The sequence below is a fragment of the Tupaia chinensis genome, unplaced genomic scaffold (assembly GCF_000334495.1).
Source record: "Tupaia chinensis unplaced genomic scaffold, TupChi_1.0 Scaffold000093_1, whole genome shotgun sequence".
NCBI classification, from domain to species: Eukaryota; Metazoa; Chordata; class Mammalia; order Scandentia; family Tupaiidae; genus Tupaia; species Tupaia belangeri.
In genome coordinates, this window is record NW_006159555.1 from 10,387,870 (window position 1) to 10,410,120 (window position 22,251).

The 22,251-nt window shown below is 40.6% G+C and overlaps 1 protein-coding gene across 2 annotated transcripts in view; it reads left to right on the forward strand.

Moving 5' to 3' along the window:
• UBE2R2 (ubiquitin conjugating enzyme E2 R2) overlaps positions 1-22,251 on the forward strand; it is a 151,093-nt gene that overhangs the window by 88,645 nt on the left and 40,197 nt on the right. For both annotated transcript variants that reach the window (XM_006143108.3, XM_027769810.1), the window contains exon 2: positions 8,672-8,758. In XM_006143108.3, the coding sequence (XP_006143170.1) occupies positions 8,672-8,758 (87 nt within the window). The remainder of the gene's footprint in view (positions 1-8,671; positions 8,759-22,251) is intronic.

Sequence of the window (22,251 nt, forward strand, 5' to 3'; positions counted from 1 at the left end):
CAGACAGACAGAGACAGAGAGACAGAAAGCAAGAAATCACCCCCCAGGGGGTATGGCCACCCAGAATCCCTTCTCCTCCATTCTCCTCTCAGGATCCTGGGCACGCACGCACATGCGCCCGGCGTGAGTTTTAAGCCACCAGGTCCAGGACGCGAATCGTGGTAGACCACGTAGGAGTCCAGCGACATAGGCATTACGCTAACTGCTGGTCCCTCTGTTTGATTCTTTTTAATGGTGTGTATTTCCTCTTTCAGATCATTCAAGAACTTCCTCTCCTCCTGGAACTCGGTATCTTTTTTCTCCTGCATCTTCAGAGTTTGTCTCTCTTTTCTTGCATCTCCGTTAGCTTTGTCACTATGAATATTCTAAATTCTTTACCTGACATCTTCACCAGTTAACTTGTATTTTCTGTAGAGGATGAGGAGTTATTCTTTTTCCTTAGGGGAAAGATATTTTCTTGGCTTCTCATATTTCTTGTACCTCTGTGGTGGTTTCTAGTTATCTGATAGATTATACATTTTTCCCTAATTTTTGGAGTTAAATCTGAGCATTAAGAGGCATGCAGGAGGAGGTGATCTGCAAACTCTAAGCAGTACCATTTTTCTCCATTCGTGCGGCAGATTCCATGGAATATGGATTATTCCGACCCGAAAAGTATTCAGGCATATGGCTACTGTATTTGTATCTAGACCTATCTAGAAACTCTATGTGTGGAGGCCGAGCAGAAAAGTGAGAAAGTTAAAGGAGAAAGGAAAACGAAAAGAAAACAAAGAAAAAAAAAGACAAAAATATATTTAAAAAAGAAAAAAAAAAGATTTTTTTTTTTAGCTTTAGGGCGCGTGCGCTCGCCAGAAAGACAGAGAGACAGAAAGCAAGAAATCACCCCCCAGGGGGGATGGCCACATCGCAATCCCTTCTCCATTCTCCTCTCGGGATCTTGGGCATGCACGCACACCCACACTGCCAGAGTTTAAGCCACTGGGTCCGGGACTTGAACCGCGGTCGACTACATGGGAGTCCAGCGATATAGCCATTACGCTAACTGCTGTTCCCAAGAAAAGGGTTTTTTTAAAGCAAAAAAATAAAAACTGTGTGGTGCAAGTGTGCCATGGGAAACAGGCCACTCAGAAGTCAAATGTATATGGCTGGTCATTGGCTTGTCCTGTGTGAGAGAGGGGAAAGGTAAGAATTAACAAGATAAAAGTGTCAGAGTTAAGTTCAAAAATTAAACAAACAAACAAACAAACAAAAAACAAAAACAAGAGTTGGAAAGAGACAGAATAAACAGGGTGCTGTACCTGGCTAGATATGGGGGTCCAGGAGGGTGAAGTCTGGTCAGAAAACCTTTAGATGTCCTAAGTCCTGAAATGAGTTGTTCAGAAGTCAAATGTATATGGCTGGCAATTGACTTGTCCTGGTTAGATGTGTGTGTGTGTGGGGGGAGGGGGTAGGAGGGTGAAGTCTGGGCAGGAAACCATAAATGACATTTTTTAAAATTGAGATTTTGTTTTAGTAATAAAACCGGAAGCACACTTTATAGCATCAGTAAGTGTAGTCATTCACTTTGTTCTTCATGTAGTATTAATGAACAAATTAAACATTTGTATCAGTGGTTGGTAAACTTTTCAAACTTTCAGTAAGTTAATAAGAAAACATGTTTTGATTATTTTGCTGATGTCATGTTGGAAACATATCCTATGGCAGATGTGAGCTGATGACATAGCAGAAATGCTCAGCAGTGGGAGTGTCCTCATTTCACACTAAATCAGGCACTAATCCAAATACAACAGTAAACACTATGTTTGCCAACAGCTGAGCTGTTAAACCAAGTATAGTTGTATTTAGGACTAGGCTACTTTTTCTTAGTCTGTTTAATAGTATGTTAATAAATAGGTAGGAGGAATAATTGAGGTAAATCTCAGTATTCATTTGTAAATATTTTTTGTCATTGCTGAAATCCCATATGAAAATTACTGAAGATTTAAGCCAGCTGTGGCTTTTAGATAAAATGAGCCATTAGTAAATATATTTGTACAGTTTAAACAGATAAGTACAGATGGTATAATTAAACAATAAAAAAATACTGCTCTGAGACCAGCAGATGACATGGTGGTGGAGGGTGCTAGATTCCCATATGGCTGTCCATGGTTGGAGCCCCAGACTTGATGGCTTGAAAATCATGGTGGTCATGTGTGTGTACATGCCCAGAATCTCAAGAAGAGAATGAAGGAATTGAGGCATGACAATCCTCCTCCACCACCCGTGCCCCCCCTTCCCCGAAGTAATTTCTCACCTTCCTCTCAGTTTTTTTGTTTCTCTTGGGTGAGTTCACACTCCTTAATGCAAAAAACTTTTAAAAAATTATTGCAGAACCAACCAGTGCTTTATGTGTACACAATATATATTGAGAACTACAAAATAACAATGGTAATTCCACATGTGACCCACACTCATAAGACTCTCTTAAAGTGAGATATTCGTAAGATTTTGTTGAATCTACAGATAAGTTTATTGCAGAGTATATACTCTGTGAAGTGTATACACAATATGAAGTCGGGGCCAGCAGGTGGTGTGATGTTAAGGTGCTGAACCTCCCATGCACTGTCTTCTCATTTATTTATTTCATTCAGCAGTATTTTTTCCACTTTGCAGAGTATATACTTTATACTTCTTTTGTTAAATTTGTTCCTAAGTATTTGTTCTTCCTGATGCCAGTCAAAATGGAATTGTTTACTTTTGTTGTTTTTGGTGCGAGCGCACAGAAATAACACTCAGTGCTTAGAGATCGTGTATCCTACAACCTTGCTGAACTTAATAGTTATAATAGTCTTTTAGTGACTTCCTTAGAATTTTCTTTAAACAAGAGCTTGTCCTTTACAAACAGATAACTTTACTATCTTTTCCCAGTCAAGAGGCCTTCTATTTTATTTCCTTGCCTAATTGTCCTGCTAATATCTCTAGTACAGTGTTGAGTAGAAGGGAGACAGAGCAGACATCTATGCCTTTTTTAAATTAAAAAATACCATAAGGTGTATGTGCTTATTGGAGAAAGAAAGAAAGGAAGAGTGAGAAAGCCCTCCACCTCGCCATGGGGTATGGCCATGTACAGTTCATTTTCCTGTCAGGATTTTGGATATGCACGCATGCGCCTGCACACACACAAACACACACCCCTACCCAGGGTATTTTTCAAACTACTGGTCTCAAACTTGAACCACACAGCCAGCCAGGCACCTTAATCACCATGCCACTGGCTGACCTGACATCCGTGACCTGTTGTTGAAATTAGGGAGAAAGCATGTTTGTTTTGTTTTAATAGGATGTCCTTCTTCCCGTTGAAGAATTTCTCTTGTATTCCTACTTTGTTGTGTTTTGATCACAAAGGAATGATGAATTTTTGAGTTTTGTTTAGTTTTAATTTGCTCTAGGGCATATTCACTCCCCAGGGAGAGAGAGAGAGAAAGAGAGGGAGAAGGAAAGTTAGAAAGCACCCTTCTCTGGGGATGACCATGCCATAATCCCTTTTCCTCCACTCTCTTCTTAAGATTTTGGGCACTCGTACACATACCTGGCATGTTTGTTACTTTTTTAAAAAGTAATTAATTAATTAATTAATTAATTTTTTTGAGAGGTTTTTGCTATAGGGCGCATGCGCTTGTCAGACAGACAGAGAGACAGAAAGCAAGAAATCACCCCCCAGGGTGGATGGCCACGCCGCAATCTCCCCTTCTCCATTCTCCTCTCAGGATCTTGGGCACACACGCACTCACGCCTGGCGTGTTTTAAGCCACCGGGTCCGGGACTCAAACCGCGGTCGACTACATGGGAGTCCAGCGACATAGCCATTATGTTAACTGCTGGTTCCTATTTAATTTATTATTTAAAAAAGTTGAACAGAAAAAGAGGGAAAGTGAGAATGCAAGCCACCAAGTCTGGGTTTTGAATTGCAATCTGCCATGTGGGAGTCCACTCCTTAACTACCGTGTCACCTGCCAGCTCCCTGGCATGATTTTTCAAGCCACTGGATCTAGGACTCAAACTGTACAGTTAGGTATAAGGAATCCTGCCACCTTAACCACTCCTAATGCCCTTGAGTTAATTTCTTAGTGGTTACTCTGGGAATGAACCAACATCTTAACTTACCTAGTTCAAATTAACTTAAATTTTTAGAGAGATTTTTACTATAGAGCGCGTGTGCTCAAAAGAGAGACAGAAAGCAAGAAATCACCCTCCAGGGATCGGGATGGCCACACTGCAATTCCTTCTCTTCCAGTCTCCTCTTGGGATTTTGGGCATACATGTATACTTAGCCGATGTGCATTTTAAGCTGCTAGGTCTGGGACTCAAACCGTAGTTGACCATGTGGGAGTCCAGCAATGTAACCACTATGCCATCTGCTGGTCCAAGTTAACAGTATATGGAATGTTGTTTCTGTGTAACTCTGTGTCTTCTCCCTTACTTTGTTCTATTATTGTCATACAAACTGTATCACTATATATTATGTATTCATAAACACAGCTTCATAATTTTTTAATCAGATAACATAAAAAGTATGAAAAAGTACATTTATATATACACAAATGTGTGTGTGTTTATATATGTATGTTTGTCATAGTATATGTGCGCTTGCCAGAGAGGAGAGAGAGGGAGATACAGAGAGAGAGGGAAAGTGAGAAATTACCCCTGGGGGAGATGCCTATGCTGCATGTCCTTCTCCCTTCTCCTCATGGGATTTTGGGCATGCACACTCAAGTACCTGGAGTGATTTTCAACTGGATCAGGGACTCGAACTACAGTTGCCATGTCGGAGTCCAGCACCTTAATCACCACGTCACCTGCTGGTCCCACATTTGTATTTTGTAAATTCTGTTTACCTGTGTAATTATTTTTGTATTCTTTTCTTCATGCTGTTTTGTTTGTCTAATTTTCTTTTATTTCATCCTAACGGAATCCCTGTTAAGTAGGTCTGCTAGTCACAGATTCTCTTTGCTTTTGTTTGCCTGGGAATGTCTTCATTCATCTTGCTTGCTTGCTTGCTTGCTTTCTTTCTTTCTTTCTTTCTTTTCTTTCTTTCTTTTCTTTTCTTTCTTTCTTTCTTTTCTTTCTTTTCTTTCTTTCTTTTCTTTCTTTCTTTTCTTTTCTTTCTTTTCTTTCTTTCTTTCTTAGAGGTTTTTGCCATAGGGTGTGTGCACTCGCCAGACAGACAGAGAGAGAAAGAGAGACAGAAAGGTAGAAGTCACCCCCCAGGGGAGATGGCCACACCACAATCCCTTCTCCTCCATTCTCCTCTCCGGATCTTGGGCACACATGCACACACGCCCGGCATGAGTTTTAGCTGCTGGGGCCAGGACTCGAACTGCGGTTGACTACATGGGAGTCCAGCGACATAGCCATTTTGCTAACTGCTGGTCCCTTGATCTTTTTTGTTAGGTGACACACTGTCCTCAGGCTTTCCTCTAGTTCTACAGCCAAGGTTTTCTTTTGAAATGTTTAAAATAGCCAATTGAAAGTCTTTTAGTAGTTCAACATCTGAGCTTCCAGTGCCTAATTGATTGCTTCCTCTACCATGTATTGACCATATTTGTTTTTTGCATGTCTTGTAATATTTTATTGAGGACTGGTTATTTATATTTATAACTATAGCAAAAAGTGGAAATCAGATTCTTCTCGTTTTTGTTATTACTGTTAGTCACAATTGTTGTTTGCTTGCTTAGTTACTTTTCCTACCTAATTTTGTAACATCTGTATTCTATATGTGGCCAGCGAATCAATTAGCTTAGTGGCCAACTAATGATTGGTTAGAGATTTCATTTGTTTCCTGGAAGCAATGAGTCACATGGGCTTTTGGTGTGCATATTAGGGAATGCCTTAACATTCAGTTAGGCAGTTGCAAATATTGTCTTAGACTTTATTTCCTGCTTCACATATTCTCACTTTATGTCAGAAGTGTGAACTTAGAGCCTTCTGAGATCGTTCTTGAGAATGCACATAACCTCTATCATGTGCACATTGGCATAGTGTTCTAGATTCATTGGAATTTGTCAGAGCTTTTCAAAGTCCTAAGAGACCTTCTATACCCAAGCCTTTTCTTTTTTTTTTTTGGAGAGATTTTCACTATAGGGCGCGTGCGCTCGCCAGACAGACAGAGAGAGACATTAGAGACAGAAAGCGAGAAATCACCCCCCAGAGGGGATGGTCACGCTGCAATCCCTTCTCCTCCATTCTCCTCTCGGGATCTTGGGCACGCACACACGCACACGCGCCCGGCGTGAGTTTTAAGCCACCGGGTCCGAGATGCGAACCGCGGTCGACTACGTGGGAGTCCAGCGACATAGCCATTACACTAACTGCTGGTTCCTAAGCCTTTTCTTTTGAGGTTAAACAGTAGCTCTCATTGTTTTCAACAAATGCTGCCAGGTAGAAGAATGTTTACACAAAATGGCCATCCTCCAAATCAGATCAAACACAGATAGTCTTGCAAGTGGGGTCTGCTAGGGAACCACCAGAAAGATGAAATAATGACATTTCCCTGATAGTATTGCTTTGAAGAAGTCCTGAGACTTTCTGTCCCCACTAGTGCCTGCCTAGGTTACTGGTCTTCACTTTGAATGTGAGCTATTTGTTTCAAGGTTACTGCAGAGTAGTAGATTGGACTGGGGTAAGTTAAAAACCACAAAGGTCGCTGATCTTACTGAGATTTGGCCAGTTTTCTTGAGTATAGGCTCTTTGAATTGTTGTGACCTTTGGTTATTTTTTAGAACTCTGAAAAAGTTGATCTTTATACTTTTTGACAGTTTTCTCTTTACTTTTATGGAAGAGAGAACTTTAGAGGATCCTTTTCCTTGATTCCTTCATCTTTGAATTATGGATACTGCCAAGAACATTGACTATGGCAGTATTGATAATAGCAAAAGAGTGAGGTAAAAACCCAGATGCCCCAAAATATGTTTTTTAATGATCAATCTTTACATACATATATGATATATTATGGAGATACTAACAATCACAAATGTAGAGAATATTTCATGATGTCAAATGTTCATGATACTGATATAATTGGAAAAAACAGAGAACAAAATATATTAATTTTTTAAAAGAGATTTTTGCCATAGAGCATGTGCACTTACTAGAGAGACAGAAAGTGAGAAATCATCCCCCTAAGGGGGATGGCCATGCTGCAGTATCTTCTCCTCTGTTCTCCCCTTGGAATTTTGAACACACACGCACACACACAGGCATGCACGCACACTCAGAGTGAGGTCTGAGACTTGACTGTGGCCAACTATATGGGTTTCCAGCAGTGTAACCATTACGCCATCTGCTGGTCCCAACAATTTTTAAAGTTTATTTATTGAGAGACTTGAACAGAATTGCATGCTGTGACGGATCTAGGACTCAAACTGTACTATGTGGAATCCAGCCTCCTTAACCACCACACCACCATCTGGCCTGGACCTCAAATTTTTAAAATTAAGTTTTGTAAGTAACAGGACCAACAGATGGCGTAATGCTTATGTTGCTGGATTCCCACATAGTCAATCACAGTTTCAGTCCTGGACCTGGAGGCTTGAAACTCACACCAGGTGCATGTGCATGTGTCCCCAAGATCCCAGGAGGAGAATGGATGAGATAGGATTATAGCATGGCTGTCCCCCATGATGGGTGATTTTTTAACTTTCTGTTTCTCTGTCTCTCTGGCAAGCACATGCGCCCTATAGCAAAAATCTATCTTAAGTTTTGTAAGTACATAAGCATATATGTGAACAGAAAAACCACTGAAAGGAGCTACATCAAAATGTTAGCATTTATTTGGGGTGATAGGATGATGGTTACAATTTTGGAATAAAAAGGAAAATGTTATATTTGTTCTACTCTTCTCAAGGTTATATTAATATTTCTTATTACGAGGCCAGCAGGTAGCATGGTGGTTAGGGTGGACTCCCATGTAGCTGACCACAGTTTGAGTCCTGGACCTAGTGGCTTGCTTTCTCACTCTCCACCTACTGTCTTTCTGATGACTATAACAAGTTAAAAAAAATAATAAAATAAGTCTTTCAGAAATATCATTGTTATAAAAATATATTGCAATAATAGGCATTTAGTGAAGCAAGTTAAGTTAAAAATCATAGAGCTCTGGGACCCAATGGTATAATGGTTACATCGCTTGACACCCATGTAGTAAACCACAGTTTGAGTTCTGGACTCAGCAGCTTAAAATTCATGCCGGATGTGTGTGCTTGCATGCCCAAAATTCCAAAAGGAGAATGGAAAAGAAGGGATAGTGGTGTGCCCCTTACTCTATGATTATTTCTTACTTTCTGTCTCTCTGGTGACCCCTTCCTCCCTGATTATTTCTTACTTTCTGTCTCTCTGGTGAGTACACATGCCCTGTAGTAAAAATCTCTCTCAAAAAAAAAAAAAAAAAAAAAGATAGAGCTCTGCATTTTGATGATTTAACACAGGTTTTTATAAATATTTGAAGGCTGGGCAGTGTAAGAACATGCTAGTAATCCTGTCACTGTGGTTAAAAATGTATGCATGATCTACTTTAATCTCAAGAGTCTATTCTAGAAAAAGGAGCTTTTTTCCTTGGGTGTAATAAGTGAATTGTTAGGCAAATGCATATAAGTATTCTCATTTATTAGGATTACATTTTTTTTTCCCTTTCCAGGCGCATATTAAATTTCCTATTGACTACCCATATTCACCACCTACCTTCAGATTCTTGACCAAAATGTGGCACCCCAACATTTATGAGGTAAGAAACTTCAATTACAAATTTTTCTGAAGATTTTTTTTATATCAAAACTGTAAAATAGCCAGTATATCTCAGTATGTTGTGGTAATTTACTATAGTCACAGGAATATTCATGATTTTGTACTTTTAGGTAGCAACCTCAGGCTTAATTATTAAAATTGAAGGTAATGTTTTAATACCCATGTATATTTTAAAGATTGAGATTTTAAACTTTTGGTGCTCATTGCTAACATTATAATGCACATGTGTTAACATTTGCATTTTAAAACTTTAAAAAGATAAAGGCATATAAATATATTTATATACCTACCCTCTAACTTCACAGCAGAGGTCACCTATTGTGATGATCAGAAATTCAGCTTTTTTGGGATGGGAGTGGTTATCATATGACATTTTGACTAGCCTCCTTGGTCAGATAGTACTCTTACTCTGTCCCTCTCTGATCAGAATTTAAATACATACATACATACATACATACATACATACATACATACTTTAGTATTGATAATCTTTGGCAGATCCTTACAATTATTCAGGACTAAAAAAGAAATGATCCATGAAAAGACAGAGGAAACTTAAAGACATATTAGTAGGTGAAAGAAAACAACCTGTCTCTCTTTCTCTCTGGCGAGTGCATATGCACTGTAGCAAAAATCTCTTAAAAAAAAAAAAGAAAGGAAGGAAGAAAATCCCAGGTGTGTGTGTGTGTGTGTGTGTGTGCATGCCCAAAGTCCTGCAAGACGAGAATGGAGGAGCAGGGATTACAGGCTATCCCTTTGGAGGTTGATTTCTCACTTTTACCTCTTTCTCTGTCTCCAGCAAGTGCACACATCCTATAGCAAACTTACAAAAAACTCAAACAAGTATTTATTCCCAGCCTGTAGCTGTCTTTTCATCGTCTTTACAGTGTCATTCACAAAGCAGAAAAAAATGTTTTTAAGTATGTTTATGTTCATGGAGAGACGGGTGCAGAGGAGAGAGAAAGAGAGAGACAGCATCCTAACAGGATTCCAATACCACACTCCACCAGCCTTTACACAGCCCTGAGAAATGGGCATATTTGCCTGGCATAATCAGGGTGGTCTCTACACCTGAATCAGAAACTTTCTGTGGGATTGCCTAACAAAGCATTACATTTTGTTGCCATGCCACTCACTGTCCAGATTCAGAAAGTTTTCGATTTTTGCCATAGAGCACAATATGCACTCACTAGAGAGAGACGGAAAGTGAGAAATCAACCCTCAGAAGGGATGGCCATGCCATATTCCCTTCTCTTTCAGTCTCCTCCCAGAACTTGGGACGTGCACACACAAGTGCCCAGTATGATTTTCAAGCCACCGGGTCTAGGACTTGAACCACAGTTGACCTTGCCACCTACTGGACCCTAGCTCCCCCAATTTTTTAATATTAATGAAGTTCAGGTTATTGATTCTTACTCTCATAGTTTCTGTCTTTGGTGTTGGATCTAAAAAGTCATTGCCTAACCCAAGGTCATGTACAATAGATTTTTCTCCTATATTATCACGTAGGAGCATTATAGAACATATTTTTACATTTACATTTGTGATTTATTTGAGTTGATTTGTCTTGAGGGTGTAAGGTCTTCATCGAGATTCATATATTTGCATGTGGATGTCCAGGTGTTCAAACTATTTATTTAAAAGGCTTTTTGGGGATCAGCAGTTGGCGTAATGTTTATGTCACTGGACTCCCATGTAGTTGACTGCAATTTGAGTCCCAGACCCAGTGGCTTAAACTCACACCGGGCAGGTGTGTGTGCGTGTGTGCATGCCCAAGATCCCCAGAGGAGAATGGAGGATAAGGGATTGCAGTGTGGCCCTCTCCCCCTGGGAGGTGATTTCTCGTTTTCTATCTATCTGTCTCTCTGTGCACGCGCCCTATAGCAAAAACCTCTCCCCAAAAAAAGGCTTTTTGTACTGTTGTATTAGTTTTTCAACTTCGTCTAAAATCAATTGAGTACATTATGTGAGTCTATTTCCAGGCTCTCTAGTCTGTCCTATGATCCTTGGTATAATTGTTCATCATTTTTTTTTTTTTTTTTGGAGAGGTTTTCGCTATAGGGTGCGTGCACTCGCCAGACAGACAAAGAGAGACATAGAGACAGAAAGCGAGAAATCACCCCCCAGGGGGGATGGTCACACCGCAATCTTTTCTCCTCCATTTTCCTCTCAGGATCTTGGGCATGCACACACACACGCCTGGCGTGAGTTTTTAGTCACCGGGTCTGGGACACGAACTGCGGTCGACTATGTGGGAGTCCAGCGACATAGCTAACTGCTGGTTCCCAGTTGTTCATCATTTCTTAAAGCAGTTTTTTTTATCTCTTCTTTTGGATTTTCTGTGTAGATAATCATGTCATCTGCTAATAAAGTCAGTTTTATTTCTTACTTTCCAATCAGTATACTGTTTATTCATCCTTGCCTTGTTCCTGATTACAGTGGGAAAGTGTTTGTTTTCTCATCACTAATAAGTTTTTTGTTGTTGTTGTTGTTGTTGTTTGCAGATGTTCTTTATCTAATTGAGGAAATATCCCTGTGTTCCTAATTTGCTGAGATTTATGTTTTATTATGAATAGATGTCAGATATTGTCCAATGCCTTTTCTAAATCATTTTTTTTTTGGAGAGGTTTTTGCTATAGGGCACGTGTGTTCGCCAGAAAGACAGAGACAGAGAGAGAGAAGCAAGAAATCACCCCACGGGGGGATGGCCACGCTGTAATCCCTTCTTCATTCTCCCTTCAGGATCTTAGGCACGCACGCACACGCGCCCAGTGTGAGTTTAAACTGCCGGGTCCGGGACTCGAACTGCGGTCGACTACATGGGAGTCCAGCGACATAGCCATTATGCTAACTGCTAGTCCCCCTTTTCTAAGTCTTTATCTTTTTTTTTTTTTAATTCGCCAGAGGGCGCATTGCTTGCTAGACAAACAGAAAAAAGAAAGTGAAAAATATTTCCCATTGGGGATGATCATCACATCCCACAATTTCCTCTTCTTCATTTTTCTCAAGTCATCAGGTCTAGGACTTGTGGTCAGCCACATGTGATCCAGCCACCTTCACCGCCACACCGCCTGCACCGCCGGTTGGCCCTGTAAATCTTATTTTTAAAGTAATTGCTATAGGGCACATGCTATTTCCAGCGAGACAGAGGGAGAGGGAGAAAACACTCCCCAATGGGGCATAGTCATACTGCAAATCCTTTTCTATGTCTCTACTCTGTTGGGATTTGGGGCAGGAACTCACATGTACCCAGGATAGCATGTTTTTCAAACTACAGGAACTGAGATTTAGACCACAGTCAACTATCTGAGAGATTTGACTTCTTTAACTGCTAGGCTCTGGGGTTAATCCTGCTTTCTCCATCTGTTGATATGATGATGTGATTTTCTTTTTTAGCCTATTGGTGTGATGGATTTCACTACCAGCTTTTAGTCATGGTGTATTCTTTTTATACATTGTTGAATTATATTTGCTAATATTTTGCTGAGGATTTTTGCATCTGTGTTCTTTGAAAATATTGGTTTGTAGTTTTTGTTTCTTGTGATGACCTAGTCTAGTTTTGGTATTAGGATAAAGCTGACTTCAAAATATAACAATATTTCTTCTCCTGTCTTCTAGAAGACTAGCAAATTGGCATAATTTTTTTTTGGGGGGGAGAGATTTTTTGCTATAGGGCATGTATGCTCGCCAAAAAGACAGAGAGATAGAGAGAGAGAAAGCAAGAAATCACCCCCCCTCCAAGGGGGATGGGCACCCATGCACACGTGCCCGGCGTGAGTTTAAACCTCTGGGTCCGGGACTCGAACCGTGGTCAACTACATGGGAGTCCAGTGACATAGCCATTGTGCCCACTGCTGGTCCTGGCATAATTTTTTTTTAATAGAGTGTCTATGCTCACTTGAGTAGGGAGTAGGAGAAAGGAGTAGGAGTGAGAAATTACTCCCTAGTGTGGATAGGCACACCACAGTCCCTTCTCTGTTTTTCTCTCAGGATTGGGGGCATGCATGCATATGTGCTCAGTTTGTTTTTCAAGCCACTGGATCTAAGACTTGACATGTGGGATCCAGCTGTCCTAAGCACGATGCTACCTAGCTGGTCAAAAATGGGCATGATTTCTTCCTTAAATATTTGGTAAAATTCACCAGTAAACCCGTCCAGGCCTAGAGCTTTCTTGGAAGGTTATTAATTTTTTAAATCGATATAGTCCTTTGGATTGTCTACTTTTTGTGTTTTTTTTTTTTTTTTTTTTTTGCCAGCTGTCTTTCAAAGAATTGGCCCTTTTCCTCTAGTTTATCGAATTGGTGGACTTAAAGTTGTCCATTATTATTATCTTTTCAATGGGATCTATAAATGTCCCTTCCACCATTTTGTTATCTTTATTATCTTTTCCATGGGATCTATACTAATGTCTCCTCCATCATATTTTAAAAATTATTTTTTAGGGGACCAGCAGTTAGCGTAATGGCTATGTCGCTGGACTCCCACGTAGTCAACTGCAGTTCGTGTCCTGGACCCGGTGACTTAAAACTGACACCGGGCGCATGTCCGTGCATGCCCAAGATCCCAAGAGGAGAATGGAGAAGGGATTGCGGTGTGGCTATCCCCCCAGGGAGTGATTTCTCGCTTTCTGTCTCTCTCTGTCTGGCGAGTGCACGCGCCCTATAGCGAAAAAACCTCTCCAAAAAAAAATATATTTTTTTTACATTTTATTTTTTTGTGTATTTTAATTTGACCAGAGAGGGACAAAGGGAGAGAGAGAGAGAGAAAGTGAGAAAGCAGATCATCAGGTCCGGGACTCAAACCGCAGCTGGACATGTGGGAGACCAGCACCCTTAACCGCCACGCCACTTGCCGCCCCCCCCCCATCATTTTTTGTATTAATACTTTGTACTTTTTTTTAGCCTTACTGAAGACTTAATTGATTTTATTGGTCATTTAAAGAACCAATATTTGCTTTTGTGATTTTTCTCTATTGATACTGTTTTTAATTTTGCTCACTTTGCTCTAATTTTTATTAAAGTGTGACTTAACAATGGTATATTTTCTAACAAATATGTCATTAGTCAATACTGTAGTTGTATGAACTTCATAGAGTATATTTACTCAAACCTACATGGTCTAACCCACTATACAAGTAGACTATGGTATACCTTATTTCCTTTAGTCTATTTATTTCTTTCTTCCATGAGTTTTGAGAGAGAGAGAGAGAGAGAGAGAAAGTTACCACCCTTAACAGAGTCATGATGCCATGATCCATCCCTAGCTAGATCATGTGCATGTGCATGTTTTGAATACTCAGGGAGGTCTCCAGATGCAAAGTAGGAACCTTCCCAAGTATCACATTGTACTGCTGTGCCCTGAGATAGCGTCTTATATTCCTATGAGATTGTTGTTGTATAGGCAGTCTCTGGTTAATTCGAATGTCATTATGTGGTGCATGAATACATTTTTTTTCCTTCTCCTTTTTGGGGTTAATTTCCTTCTTTTCTAGTTTCCCAGTAGCAGAAACTTAGAGAATTGATTTTATATTTTTATTTTATTGTAAAATACATCTTTTATGCTATAAATTTCCCTGTGAGTCCTGCTTTCACTGCATCACACAAATATAGTAAGTTTTTTAAAATTTTCATTTCATTCAAAGTATTTTCAAATTTCTTATGGAATTTCTTCTTTGCCCCATTTGTTATTTAGAAGTATTTGTTTAATCTACAAATGTTTTGGGATTTTTTAAAAAAACTATCTTCTCATTAATTGTTAGTTTAATTCCATTGTAATCTGAGAGCAGACATTCTTCTATGATTTATTTTTTTTAAATGTATTAAAGTGGGACCAGCAGATGGCATGATGGTTACGTCACTGGACTCCCACTTAGTCAACCGCAGTTTGAGTCCTGGACCAGGCGACTTAAAACTCATACCAGGCGCCTTTATGTGCGTTCTCAAGATCTGGAGGAGAATGGAGAAGAAGGGATTGTGGTGTGGCCATCCCCCATGGGGGGTGATTTTTTTGCTTTGTCTTTGTCTCTCTGCCTCTCTGACGAGTGTACACGCTCTGTAGCAAAAATCTCTCAAAAGAATATGTATTAAGGTATGTTTTATGGCCCATAAATTGTGTATCCTGGTGAATTTTCACATACACTTAAGAATGTGTTATCTGGAGCCAGCAGATGGCATAGTAGTTAAGTCACTGGACTCCCACATGACTGACCATAGCTTGAGTCCTGGACACAGTGGCTTAAAACTCATGCTATTTGCCTGGGTGCCCAAGATCCTGGGAGGAGAATAGAGGAGAAGGGATTGTGGCATGGCCATCTCCCTGGGAGGTGATTTCTCACTTTCCTTCTTACTGTGTCTTTCTCTCTGTTGAGCACACACGCCCTAAGGCAAAAACCTCTCAAAATAGGGCAGCCAGCAGGTGCAGTAGTGGGCCAGACTCCCACATGAGTTGACCATAGTTCAAGTCTCAGACCTGGTACTTCAAACTCACACCAGTTATGTGTGCGTGTGTGCCCAAAATCCCGAGGAAGATGGAGGAAAAGGGATTAAGTGTGGCCATCTCCCCTGTGGGGCGATTTTTCTCTCTGTCTCTGTCCGGTGAGTGCATGTACCCTGTAGTAAAAATGTGTAATCTAGGAACCAGCAGATGGTATAGCAGTTACATTGCTGGACTCCCATATGGTCAACCCTGGTGAGTCCTGGGCCTGGCGACTTGAAACTCACACCAGGCGTGTGTGTGTGTGAGCATGCTCAAGATCCTGAGAGAAGAATGGAGGAGAAGGGATTGCAATGTGGCCATCCCTCCAGGGAGGTGAATTCTCGCTTTCTATCTCTGTCTCTGTCTCTCTCTGGCGAGTGTACACACCCTATAGCAAAAACTCTCTCTTAAAAAATAAAAAATAACATGTAATCTAGGGCTAGCAGATGACATAGCAGTTACGTCACTGGACTTGCACATGGACAACTGCAGTTTGAGTCCTGGACCTGGCAGCTGAAACTAACACTGGATGTGTGTGTGTGTGTGTGTGTGTGTGCCCAAGATCCCAGGACAATGGAGGAGGAGAGATTGTAGCATGGCCATCCCTCCAGGGAGTGATTTCTTGTTTTTTCTCTCACTGTCTCTGTCTCTTTTTCTCTCTGGCAAATACATGCACCCATGACAAAAACCTAAAGTAAAAAAGAAAGAAAAAATACTTCAATTTAAAAAAAGAATGTGTAATCTGCTATTGTGGGATGGAGTAGTCTAGATTTCCATTACATCCATTTTATCAATGGTGCTATTGTGTCAGCTATGTCTTTACTGATTTTTTTGACTGCTGAATCTATCCATTTCTGTAAATGGCTAGAGGGGACTGGCTTAAGTATTTTCCTTTCTCTCACTTGAAAGGTTGAGGTAGCCGGGCTTGGAAAGTTCCCTTCTCCCAAATTAGTTAGGCTCTGATAAAACCCCCAGCAAGTTAGTCTTTGGTTAAATAATTTCTCCTGAGGGCGGATGTTGATAACAAGAACAGAGTATTCTTTTTTTTTTTTTTTTTTAGAGATTTTCACTAGAGGGCGCGTGCGCTCGCCAGACAGACAGAGAGAGACAGACATAGAGACAGAAAGCAAGAAATCACCCCCCAGGGGGGATGGTCACATCGCAATCCCCTCTCCTCCATTCTCCTCTTGGGATCTTGGGCATGCACGCACACGCACCCGGCGTGAATTTTAAGCCACCGGGTCCGGGACACGAACCGCGGTCAACTACATGGGAGTCCAGCGGCATAGCCATTATGCTAACTGCTGGTTCCCCCCCCCCCCTTTTTTTTTTTTTAAAGAGAGATTTTTGCTATAGGGTGTGTGTGCTCACTGGAAAGTGAGAAATCACCTCTCCCCACAAGGGGGATGGCCATGCCACCATGTATTTACCTCCATTCTCTCAGGATTTTGGGCACACACGCACATGTACCTGGTTTGAGTTTTAAGCTGCTGGGTCCAAGTCTCTAACCTTGGTCGACTTTGTTAGTCTAGCAACATAGCCATTTTGCCATCTCCTGATCCCAAGAACAGAATATTCTGACTTCAAAATGATTTCTTATCCACTTAACTGCCATAAACACAGGGGGATTTTTCACTAGGAGAATTCAGTAGAGGATTAGGAGGTAAAACTCACAAAAGCATGGAGGATCCCCCAATGAGGGCACTGGAGGGCTTTTTCATTTTTTTTTTTTAAGAGGTTTTATTCTACAGACACCCTTGGAGAAAGACAGACACAGCAAGAGGGAAAGTAAAAAATCACCCCCCAGGGGGAGGACCACGCTGTAATCCCTTGTCCTCTATTCTCCCAGAATCTTGGGCATGTACACACATGTGCTTGGCATGATTTTCAAGCCACTGGGTCTGGGACTCAAACTGTGGTCGGCCATTAGTGAGTCCAGGGATGTAACTGCTATGCCATCTGCTGGTCCCAAAGGCACTGGAGTTTTTTTTTGTTTGTTTGTTTGTTTGTTTTAATTTTAAGAATATTTATTTTTATTTATTACTACTATTTTTTAAAATTTGACCAGAAAGAGAGAGAGAGGGAAAGTGAGAAAGTAAGCCACCAGGTCCAGGACTCGAACTGTGGTCAACCATGTGGGAGTCCAGTGCCTTAACCACCATGCCACCTGCCAGCCCCAACACTGGAGTGTTTTACCCTTAGATTTGTCTACATTGGGTTTCCAAAGTTTGTCAATTACAGTTGATGTTTTCATACTCAGGGACTGATTCCCATGAAATTTCTGTACTTGGGTTTCTACTCTTAAGTTGTGATTTTCTACATCTGCCTATCTGTCTTTCCAGTTTTGGAGGTAGGAGTTTGGCTGTGGCTGTACTTCTCTTATGAATTCTAAGAAAAGCTGTTAAGTTTTTCAGTTTGTTGAGCCTTCTAGTTGTTAAGACAGCCATTCTGTAACCTGTTTTATTGCAGTAGCGCTTGCAGCAGTCTCAATTTCCTGTAGCAGCATCATAAGCATTAAAGTTGTTTTCAATTATTGCAACCTAAGTCATGATGCACCAGTTCCTTTTTTGGCCTGGTAGATGCTGGGAAATGCCTTTGCTACATAAACAGCTGCCTGGCCTTTAAAATTCTGGGTTGTCAGAAAACTGAATACTTCTGGTCAAGAAAGGGAGAGCCTACAGAGTTCTACATTTGGAACTTATTCTGTATAAATTAGCACACTGGAGCAACTATCAGTTTTCACAATCTGCTTTTCTTGTGAGACATGTTTAGTTTTCATTTCTTTCTCAGACAAATTTGTACTGTGAAAAAGGGATATGTAGTTTCTTTCCAGAAATAAGCCCCAGAATATTGTTTCCCCTTGGCATAATCATAATATATTTAACAAACAACAATGAGTGAACTATTCTGTATAATCAAGTTACCATTCTTTTGTAGGAGAAAGTCTGTAAACATAATTTATTGTTTCATAAGTCTAAACCGAATTCACTCTTTGTGCTGGTATTCTGGTGTCTGTCTTAGTTCATTTGGTCTGTTATAGCAAAATACCCTACACCAGGTAATTTATAAATAATACAAATTTATTGCTGACAATTCTGAAGGCTAGGAAGTCCAAGATGAAGATGTCAGCAGATTTGTGAGGGCTTTTTTCCTTATCTCTCTCTTTTTTAAAAGTAATAATAAAAAAGATTTACAGAAGTCTCCAGACAAGTCATATGAAATGTAATACATGCTTCTTTTGAAGGGAGAATTCTACACTTGACAGCAAATTCACAATGTTATTAGTGAGGTTGTGATGTTTGTTCGGTATTCCTATTTTGGTTCAATCTAGCTTGTCCATCCACACCATCTAAATAAAGTTAGACTTGGCTAGAAAGCATATTCTGAAAAATTGGTTAGCTGCTTTTGATTAATGCAATTAGATCACCATTAAAAGGAGGGAAGGGGGCCATAAAATCGAAATAAAACTGCCTCCTTCCTAAAAATAAAATCCACTTTCCTGCAGCTAACCCTGGCAACTATCGTCATTGGCAGTGCTTTATACTTAAACCATGGTGGAAGAAATGAATAAAAGTAGAAAGAGGCACTGCTTTTAAACATTTGGCAACAATCCAGATGATACTTTTAGCCTCTGCTCATACTTTACAACAGTAATTCAGAACGAGACAGGTTTGCTCATATACATTTACTCACCAAAGGACTGAAGATGCCTGGGCTTTTATTCTGTAATGTTTCTAAGATTGTACCCTGGAAATGTACGCAAAAAAGAAAAGTCTTTGGCACAACAGGAGAAGTAATACACACTTGATCAGATCAAGTTAAATATTATTCATGGCATGTAGCCTAGTCCATGCCCTAGCTGTTTCTATGGCTTAGGCTTTCTTCCTTTGCTATATCATTTGCTAGTGGATCATCATCTGGATGATGATAATCATCCATTTTACAAATCCTGGATTGATAGCAGAACTGTGTGAGTTTATAGTGTTGGGACCACTTTCAGAATATCTGAACATATTTTTTCCCCCAACTTGTCTACATTAGGATGATAAATTTTGGTCATGAAACATACTTTAGAGGCAGCAATTGTATATTCTGGAAGAAATAGTTCAAATTTAAAAGTCTCTTTCTCAAAAGGAGAATCCTGGGGCGCAGCGATGACCACATGAAAATAATGGGTATTACTCTCATCTGGTTCTGCTTTAATACCAGGAACCGGTTATACCAGCAAACATTGGGTTTTCTCAGTGATCCTGCGAGACAGTTAGGCTATCTTGTCAGATCCTGAGTTCAGTCTCTGGCCTCAACCTCACCTGCCCATTGCAGAGGGGGATGTACTTTCAATTCTTTTTTTTTTTTTTGAGAGGTTTTTGCTATAGGGCACGTGTGCTCACCAGACAGACAGAGAGACAGAGAGACAGAAAGTGAGAAATCACCCCCCAGGGGGGATGGCCACCCCACAATCCTGTCTCCTCCAGTCTCCTCTTGGAATCTTCGGTATTCCTATTTTGGTTCAATCTAGCTTGTCCATCCACACCATCTAAATAAAGTTAGACTTGGCTAGAAAGCATATTCTGAAAAATTGGTTAGCTGCTTTTGATTAATGCAATTAGATCACCATTAAAAGGAGGGAAGGGGGCCATAAAATCGAAATAAAACTGCCTCCTTCCTAAAAATAAAATCCACTTTCCTGCAGCTAACCCTGGCAACTATCGTCATTGGCAGTGCTTTATACTTAAACCATGGTGGAAGAAATGAATAAAAGTAGAAAGAGGCACTGCTTTTAAACATTTGGCAACAATCCAGATGATACTTTTAGCCTCTGCTCATACTTTACAACAGTAATTCAGAACGAGACAGGTTTGCTCATATACATTTACTCACCAAAGGACTGAAGATGCCTGGGCTTTTATTCTGTAATGTTTCTAAGATTGTACCCTGGAAATGTACGCAAAAAAGAAAAGTCTTTGGCACAACAGGAGAAGTAATACACACTTGATCAGATCAAGTTAAATATTATTCATGGCATGTAGCCTAGTCCATGCCCTAGCTGTTTCTATGGCTTAGGCTTTCTTCCTTTGCTATATCATTTGCTAGTGGATCATCATCTGGATGATGATAATCATCCATTTTACAAATCCTGGATTGATAGCAGAACTGTGTGAGTTTATAGTGTTGGGACCACTTTCAGAATATCTGAACATATTTTTTCCCCCAACTTGTCTACATTAGGATGATAAATTTTGGTCATGAAACATACTTTAGAGGCAGCAATTGTATATTCTGGAAGAAATAGTTCAAATTTAAAAGTCTCTTTCTCAAAAGGAGAATCCTGGGGCGCAGCGATGACCACATGAAAATAATGGGTATTACTCTCATCTGGTTCTGCTTTAATACCAGGAACCGGTTATACCAGCAAACATTGGGTTTTCTCAGTGATCCTGCGAGACAGTTAGGCTATCTTGTCAGATCCTGAGTTCAGTCTCTGGCCTCAACCTCACCTGCCCATTGCAGAGGGGGATGTACTTTCAATTCTTTTTTTTTTTTTTGAGAGGTTTTTGCTATAGGGCACGTGTGCTCACCAGACAGACAGAGAGACAGAGAGACAGAAAGTGAGAAATCACCCCCCAGGGGGGATGGCCACCCCACAATCCCTTCTCCTCCAGTCTCCTCTTGGAATCTTGGGCACGCACGCACACGCGCCCAGCATGAGTTTAAGCCACCGGGTCCAAGACGTGAACCGCGGTCAACTACGTGGGAGTCCAGCGACATAGCCATTACGCTAACTGCTGGTCCCACTTTCACTTCTTAATACCATCACCGTGGGGAATTAAGGGTTCAGTATGTGAATTTGGGTGTCAGTAACATTCAGATCATAATACTCCCTAGTTCATTTACTAATTAAATATTCTTGCCATGGCTAGCAGGTAGTGTAGTGGTTACGGTGCGGGACTCCCACATGGTCTACCACTGTTGGAGTCCATGACCTGACAACTTGAAACTCAGGCCAGACATGTGTGGGTGTGTGCCCAAAATCCCGAGAGGAGATTGGAGGAAAAGGAACTGTGGTTTGGTTGTCCTCCCCACCAGGGGATGATTTGTCACTTTCCCTCTCTCCCTCTCTGGCAAGCCCACATACCCTTATGGCAAAAACTAAAAACAGGTTTTTGCTTTTAAAATTATGGACTTATATAATACATAGATTTTATATAGTTGCAGAGAAATAAGGACTGGGACCAGCAGATGGCATAGCAGTTACGTCACTGGACATAATGGCCTATGCAGTTGGAGTCCCAGACCCAGCAACTTGAAAATCATGGCAGGCGCATTCGTATGTGTGCCCAAGATCCCGGAAGGAGAATGGAGGAGAAGGGATTGTGGCCTGGCAATCCCTGGAGGATCCCCCTGGTTGGGTGTTTTCTTGCTTTCTGTCTATGTCTATGTCTCTGGCAAGTGCACACGCCCTATAGCAAAAGTCTCTCTTTAAAAACAATGAGAATCAAGACAGACAATTTTTTTTTTTTTGGAGAGATTTTCACTGTAGGGCGCGTGTGCTTGCCAGACAGGGAGAGACATAGAGACAGAAAGCGAGAAATCACCCCCCAGGGGGGATGGTCACGCCGCAATCCCTTCTTCTCCATTCTCCTCTCGGGATCTTGGGCACGCACGCACACGCGCCCGGCGTGAGTTTTTAAGCCACCGGGTCCGGGACGTGAACTGTGGTCGACTACATGGGAGTCCAGTGACATAGCCATTACGCTAACTGCTCCTTCCCAAGACAGACAATTTTTTTTTCTTGCTATTGAGAACTATTTAACTATAAATTAAAACACTCACTTTTTTTACCTCAAAGTTACTTTCCAAACTCCTCTTGAAAGACAAAGAATGGATAAATAAATCAGAGCTCTAAATGAAGAAAATATTTAATTACCTCTTTAAGTAATTTTCATTTTTATTTTATTTTATTTATTTATTTATTTATTTATTTATTTATTTATTTTT